This window comes from Echiichthys vipera (genome assembly GCF_963691815.1).
Source record: "Echiichthys vipera genome assembly, contig: SCAFFOLD_128, whole genome shotgun sequence".
Taxonomy (NCBI): domain Eukaryota; kingdom Metazoa; phylum Chordata; class Actinopteri; order Perciformes; family Trachinidae; genus Echiichthys; species Echiichthys vipera.
The window spans coordinates 17,501-25,769 of record NW_028154831.1 but is presented as its reverse complement, the minus strand read 5'-3'; the positions used below and the strand labels follow the sequence as shown (position 1 = coordinate 25,769).

Sequence of the window (8,269 nt, the reverse complement as noted above, 5' to 3'; positions counted from 1 at the left end):
ACACAGAAACTATAATATAAGGAACTCTGAGGACACAGAAACTATAATATAAGGAACTCTGAGGACACAGAAACTATAATATAAGGAACTCTGAGGACACAGAAACTATAATATAAGGAACTCTGAGGACAGAAACTATAATATAAGGAACTCTGAGGACAGAAACTATAATATAAGGAACTCTGAGGACACAGAAACTATAATATAAGGAACTCTGAGGACACAGAAACTATAATATAAGGAACTCTGAGGACACAGAAACTATAATATAAGGAACTCTGAGGACACAGAAACTATAATATAAGGAACTCTGAGGACACAGAAACTATAATATAAGGAACTCTGAGGACACAGAAACTATAATATAAGGAACTCTGAGGACAGAAACTATAATATAAGGAACTCTGAGGACACAGAAACTATAATATAAGGAACTCTGAGGACACAGAAACTATAATATAAGGAACTCTGAGGACAGAAACTATAATATAAGGAACTCTGAGGACACAGAAACTATAATATAAGGAACTCTGAGGACAGAAACTATAATATAAGGAACTCTGAGGACACAGAAACTATAATATAAGGAACTCTGAGGACACAGAAACTATAATATAAGGAACTCTGAGGACGTTACCTGAGGGACGCCCAGCCAGTCGTCCGCCTGCTGCATCGCCTCTCTGGCGTTCTCCACCGGCTGACGTGGATCCCAGGTTTCCCAGTCGGGACAGAGACCTGAAGATGACACGCCATCGTCTCAGTTTACCTTTTATTTAACCTGGGTTAGAGTTAGCCTAGCCCTAACTCAGGTTAACGTTAGCCTGGGTTAGCCTAACCCTAACTCAGGCTAACGTTAGCCTGGGTTAGCCTAACCCTAACTTAGTCTAATGTTAGCCTGGGTTATCCTAACCCTAACTCAGGCTAACGTTAGCCTGGGTTATCCTAACCCTAACCCAGGCTAACGTTAACCTGGGTTATCCTAACCCTAACTCAGGCTAACGTTAGCCTGGGTTAGCCTAACCCTAACTTAGTCTAATGTTAGCCTGGGTTATCCTAACCCTAACTCAGGCTAACGTTAGCCTGGGTTATCCTAACCCTAACCCAGGCTAACGTTAACCTGGAGCAGAACTCTGTGAACCTTTCAAACTTTCATCAAAATCTGCTTCTTATAATAATAATTAAATCATTTCAAGTATTTTCTAAAGTCTCGTTTCACCAAAGATTATTTTCAGTATTCGATAAAACGAGAGTTAATGTTTGTAAATGTTTGTAAAATAGAGAATAAAGAACGCGTTCAGATGTTTGATCATAATTACAGAAGCAGAACAACAGGAACTCCAGGTTTCCTTTAATCTGAAGCCAAATATATATTTATATATTTATATTATATAATCATCTATAGTGTTAATATTATATAATCATCTATAGTGTTAATATGATATAATATAAAGTGATGTCAGACGGGGGGGGGGGTACCTGGGGCACAGTTGTCCACCAGGGCGCCCAGGGCCTTGCCGTCCCTCCAGTCCCGGTGGAAGTTGGTGATGGGCAGCTGCGGCACCTTGTTCTGGATCCAGCCCAGCAGACGCTGTTTGGGGGTCAGCTTCTTGGCGTCCTCGTCGTCCTCGTCCTCCCACATGGGCATGGAGATGGAGTAGTGCAGGATCAGGGTCCAGATCAGACCCAGGATCAGCTTCAGGTTCCCGTCCACGATGGCTTTAGAGTCTGACGATGGAAGACGTCAAACTTTAATTATACGTTTATTTTTCATGCACAACGCCACGGTAACCACGTGGTGTTTATCGATAATCACCACGGTAACCACGTGGCGTTTATCGATAATCACCACGGTAACCATGTGGCGTTTATCGATAATCACCACGATAAACACCACGGTAACCACGTGGTGTTTATCGATAATCACCACGACAAACATGATAACCACGTGGCGTTTATTGTGGTGTTTATCAACAAACACCACGACAATAAACACGGTAATCACCACAATCACCACGGTAACCACGTGGCGTTTGTCATGGTGTTTATCGGTAATCACCACGGTAACCACGTGGCGTTTGTCGTGGTGTTTATCAACAAACACCACGGTAACCACAACGCATCGATAACAAACATAAACAAACATAAAGACAAAGTTTGAGAAAACACGAGTTCTTAGAAACGACTCGTGTTTCAGATCGAACGTGTTCGTACGTCCTTGTTCAGGATCAGCTGGTGTCAGTTTCCTGTTTAGGAGCTTTACGTCTGCCCGCCAAAATAAGAGTTCACAGCTTCACGTTGTTTATCTTTGAGCTGCTTTTAATGTGAAAGTTTCTGAGGAGACGACCTGCTGCAGGATGATGTCACCGAGCCCCCGCTCTGAGGAATGAGGTCAGTTTAAATAGGAAACACACACACACACACACACACACACACACACACACACACACACACACACACACACACACACACACACACACACACACACACACACACACACACACACACACACACACACACACACACACACACACACACACAGCATTTCCTTGACTGACTCAGTTGAACCCTGGAGCATGTCGTCAGATAGTCCGTTAGTTTGAGGGTCTGTGGAAGCTCCTTCCCCGTCCGGTACGAACCAAACAACCAAACAACCCTAACAACCAAACAACCAAACAACCCAACAACCAAACAACCAGACAACCAAGCAACCAAACAACCAAGCAACCAAGCAACCCAACAACCAAACAACCAGATAACCCAACAACCCTAACAACCAAACAACCAAACAACCCAACAACCAAACAACCAGACAACCCAACAACCAAACAACCAAACAACCAAGCAACCAAACAACCAAACAACCCAACAACCAAACAACCCAACAACCCAACAACCAAATAACCAAACAACCAAGCAACCAAACAACCAAACAACCCAACAACCCAACAACCAAATAACCAAACAACCAAGCAACCAAACAACCAAACAACCCAACAACCAAACAACCTAACAACCCAACAACCCAACAACCAAATAACCAAACAACCAAGCAACCAAACAACCAAGCAACCCAACAACCAAACAACCCAACAACCCAACAACCCAACAACCCAACAACCCAACAACCAAACAACCAAGCAACCAAGCAACCCAACAGAACAGAAAACTGTGATGAGAGAAAACATGGAAACATTTGGACCAGAACAGAAACTGTGATGAGAGAAAACATGGAAACATTTGGACCAGAACAGAAACTGTGATGAGAGAAAACATGGAAACATTTGGACCAGAACAGAAACTGTGATGAGAGAAAACATGGAAACATTTGGACCAGAACAGAAACTGTGATGTTTGAAAACATGGAAACATTTGGACCAGAACAGAAACTGTGATGAGAGAAAACATGGAAACATTTGGACCAGAACAGAAACTGTGATGAGAGAAAACATGGAAACATTTGGACCAGAACAGAAACTGTGATGTTTGAAAACATGGAGACATTTGGACCAGAACAGAAACTGTGATGGAGAGAAAACATGGAAACATTTGGACCAGAACAGAAACTGTGATGGAGAGAAAACATGGAAACATTTGGACCAGAACAGAAACTGTGATGAGAGAAAACATGGAAACATTTGGACCAGAACAGAAACTGTGATGGAGAGAAAACATGGAGACATTTGGACCAGAACAGAAACTGTGATGAGAGAAAACATGGAAACATTTGGACCAGAACAGAAACTGTGATGAGAGAAAACATGGAAACATTTGGACCAGAACAGAAACTGTGATGAGAGAAAACATGGAAACATTTGGACCAGAACAGAAACTGTGATGAGAGAAAACATGGAAACATTTGGACCAGAACAGAAACTGTGATGAGAGAAAACATGGAAACATTTGGACCAGAACAGAAACTGTGATGGTGAGAAAACATGGAAACATTTGGACCAGAACAGAAACTGTGATGAGAGAAAACATGGAGACATTTGGACCAGAACAGAAACTGTGATGAGAGAAAACATGGAAACATTTGGACCAGAACAGAAAGAGTGATGAGAGAAAACATGGAAACATTTGGACCAGAACAGAAACTGTGATGGAGAGAAAACATGGAAACATTTGGACCAGAACAGAAACTGTGATGAGAGAAAACATGGAAACATTTGGACCAGAACAGAAACTGTGATGAGAGAAAACATGGAAACATTTGGACCAGAACAGAAACTGTGATGAGAGAAAACATGGAGACATTTGGACCAGAACAGAAACTGTGATGAGAGAAAACATGGAAACATTTGGACCAGAACAGAAACTGTGATGAGAGAAAACATGGAAACATTTGGACCAGAACAGAAACTGTGATGAGAGAAAACATGGAAACATTTGGACCAGAACAGAAACTGTGATGAGAGAAAACATGGAAACATTTGGACCAGAACAGAAACTGTGATGAGAGAAAACATGGAAACATTTGGACCAGAACAGAAACTGTGATGGAGAGAAAACATGGAAACATTTGGACCAGAACAGAAACTGTGATGAGAGAAAACATGGAAACATTTGGACCAGAACAGAAACTGTGATGAGAGAAAACATGGAAACATTTGGACCAGAACAGAAACTGTGATGAGAGAAAACATGGAGACATTTGGACCAGAACAGAAACTGTGATGAGAGAAAACATGGAGACATTTGGACCAGAACAAACAGGATGGACCGGACCCCCCGCTGAAAGAAGTTGATGTTTTTCTTACTCTCTGCTCTCACGTTTATCGGGTTCGGGTTCGGGTTCTGGTTAATCGTTGATCGTCGTCCGTCTAACTGCAGGTGTTTGAACTTGCTCCATGTTTCACTGTAAATCACTTTGAGCTCCATCGCTTTGTGAAAAGCATAAATGGAGTTTGGGGAGTCCGACAGTTCACCGGTTCAAAACCGTCTGTTTTCCATTAATGAGACAAAGAAAAACAGAAAAGTGTAAAGTTCTTAAACCTCGACGGACGCTTTGAACTTGTGACTTTTGAACTCCTTTAATCCTTTTGGATGAAACTGACCCCTCGACTCTTTTCAGGCTGTGTTTCCTGTCGTCTCATGGACTCGGTCATATTTTCCTTCTTTGAGCTCAAACGTCTGTTATTGAACTCCGTCAGGAAGCCGAGTGTCCAGAGATTAGTCCGACCCGGTGCTCAGAGAGGAAATGTGTTCGGAGCGACGCTGTAATCTTTCCCCAGGAAACAGGAGCTTCAGCTCAGATCAGTCGCACCTTCAACAGATTATTCACTGAAGGTTTGAGTTCTTCAGGCGAACAGTCGATGTTTTTATCAAACCTTTATGAAACAGACACTGAGCTGAAGTCACGTTTGTTCTAACGTCACTTTGTCCCTGAACTCTACTCCATCTGAGAGGAAAGCTCTGGACTTACACTCCACTGATCTCACAGCTTTAGTTGTTTTACAGAATGAGATCAACAAAATATTATCAACTGATAAATGTTGAAAGGGAACATGCAAAGATTATTGAACATGATTTATTTAAACAAAGCCCGGATACAGAAAGGAAACGCCACCCAGCATCATTGCAACTCTAGATGCAGCAAAGACCTTTGGGGGGGGGGGGGGGGGGGGGGGGGGGGGTAGAGTAAACAGCCCCCTCACTCCCTGTTGGAAAGATAATGACATCGTCAACACTCAACTATCTCCCTCTGCCCTCACTCCCATCAGACACGAGCCCGTGTTTAAAATGAATCACCAGCACATTAATGTCCCCGCATGGAAACAGAGAGGAGTGACCGGCCCGCAGCACCTTAGTTCTGGCAGCTCTCTCATGACCGTCGGCCTTCTCAGGCAAACACACAACCTACCCGACCACTGTCAGTACCAGAACCTACAGTTGAAAGGCCATAACAACAACACACAACCTACCTGACCTCTGTCAGTACCAGAACCTACAGTTGAAAGGCCATAACAACAACACACAACCTACCCGACCTCTGTCAGTACCAGAACCTACAGTTGAAAGGCCATAACAACAACACACAACCTACCCGACCTCTGTCAGTACCAGAACCTACAGTTGAAAGGCCATAACAACAACACACAACCTACCCGACCTCTGTCAGTACCAGAACCTACAGTTGAAAGGCCATAACAACAACACACAACCTACCCGACCTCTGTCACTACCAGAACCTACAGTTGAAAGGCCATAACAACAACACACAACCTACCCGACCTCTGTCACTACCAGAACCTACAGTTGAAAGGCCATAACAACAACACACAACCTACCCGACCTCTGTCAGTACCAGAACCTACAGTTGAAAGGCCATAACAACAACACACAACCTACCCGACCGCTGTCCGTACCAGAACCTACAGTTGAAAGGCCATAACAACAACACACAACCTACCCGACCTCTGTCAGTACCAGAACCTACAGTTGAAAGGCCATAACAACAACACACAACCTACCCGACCTCTGTCAGTACCAGAACCTACAGTTGAAAGGCCATAACAACAACACACAACCTACCCGACCTCTGTCAGTACCAGAACCTACAGTTGAAAGGCCATAACAACAACACACAACCTACCTGACCTCTGTCAGTACCAGAACCTACAGTTGAAAGGCCATAACAACAACACACAACCTACCCGACCTCTGTCAGTACCAGAACCTACAGTTGAAAGGCCATAACAAAAACACACAACCTACCCGACCGCTGTCAGTACCAGAACCTACAGTTGAAAGGCCATAACAACAACACACAACCTACCCGACCGCTGTCAGTACCAGAACCTACAGTTGAAAGGCCATGACAACAACACACAACCTACCCGACCACTGTCAGTACCAGAACCTACAGTTGAAAGGCCATAACAAAAACACACAACCTACCCGACCTCTGTCAGTACCAGAACCTACAGTTGAAAGGCCATAACAACAACACACAACCTACCCGACCGCTGTCAGTACCAGAACCTACAGTTGAAAGGCCATAACAAAAACAATTGACTTTAGCAACTGCCACAACCTCGACCCCCCCCCCCCCCCACTATCAAAACTACGTTCACTACAACACATAAAATGACTCATCACAAATTGATGAATGACTTTGTCACCATGACAACACTTTCTCTATAAGTGCACATAAACAGACGCAACGTTCCCCGTGTCCCTCAGGTCTGAGACTCCTTCAGTACAGAAGTCAAACACACGTCACACATCACCACCACATGGAGAGCAACATGTGCACTCACTGCCCCTCCATGACAGACCACCACATCCACACACTCTGGACACTCATGAGAAATGAGAAAACTCCACCTCAGCATCCCTTTCTGTCCCTTCATCGCTCCTTTAGAGGATCTCTCCTCTCTCACTGCACCTCAACATCTCCAACTTTCATTCTCTCAAACTGCAGGAAAACTATTTTACTCAACTGCAAATCTGGATATGAATACATATATATATATATATATGTATATGTATACGGCTTCATCAAGAAAAGACAATGAAACCTGGTCTATCTTTCTGCAGTCTGCAGTGTATATTTATATATACATACATATACACACACATATATATATATGTGTGTGTATATGTATGAATATTTATATATACATACATATACACACACATATATATATATGTGTGTGTATATGTATGAATATTTATATATACATACATATACACACACATATATATATATATATATATATATATATATGTGTGTGTATACGGCTTCATCAAGAAAAGACAATGAAACCTGGTCTATCGTTCTGCAGTCTGCAGTGTATATATATGTACAGTATGTTTATATATATGTGTATATATTTATATATATATACATATATATATAAATATATATATAAATATATATGTATATGTATGAATGCATATGCCTGTCTGTTTTCTGTAACTCCATATCAACTTCAGTGAGACGCAGAAAAAAGCAGACTGAGATATAAAAACGGCCTTTTTGTCCCAGCGGAGACGCCATACTTTGCAACACTGTGGTTGGTGGTAACAACAACATGTCTGTTCGTTAATGCTCGTCCCACTCACACCGACAGTTACAGCGAGCGGCAACACTCGCCTGTCGCCAATGGTTACCAAACAAACACGCTGTGGGCGCCCGGCTGCAGACCAACAATAGACTCTCCTCTGTGCTGAGTGCCGGCCTGAGGGTGTCGGAGAAACTGTGTAACGTGACATTAAGAAAGAGAGTCTTTATGGTTCTGCAGAGAGGAAGTGAAGGAGGCAGAGA

At 42.9% G+C, this 8,269-nt stretch overlaps 1 protein-coding gene across 1 annotated transcript in view; it reads right to left on the bottom strand.

The window, feature by feature from the left end:
* Positions 1-637: 637 nt before the first annotated feature.
* Positions 638-8,269, bottom strand: part of LOC310966327 (filamin-C-like) — a gene marked incomplete at its 3' end in the record, with an annotated part of 16,555 nt that continues 8,923 nt past the window's right edge. Inside the window, exons 3-4 of the mRNA XM_083940907.1 lie at positions 1,477-1,725; positions 638-735 (exon numbers count right to left, since the gene is read on the bottom strand). Coding sequence (XP_083797033.1) covers positions 638-735; positions 1,477-1,725 — 347 coding nt within the window. The remainder of the gene's footprint in view (positions 736-1,476; positions 1,726-8,269) is intronic.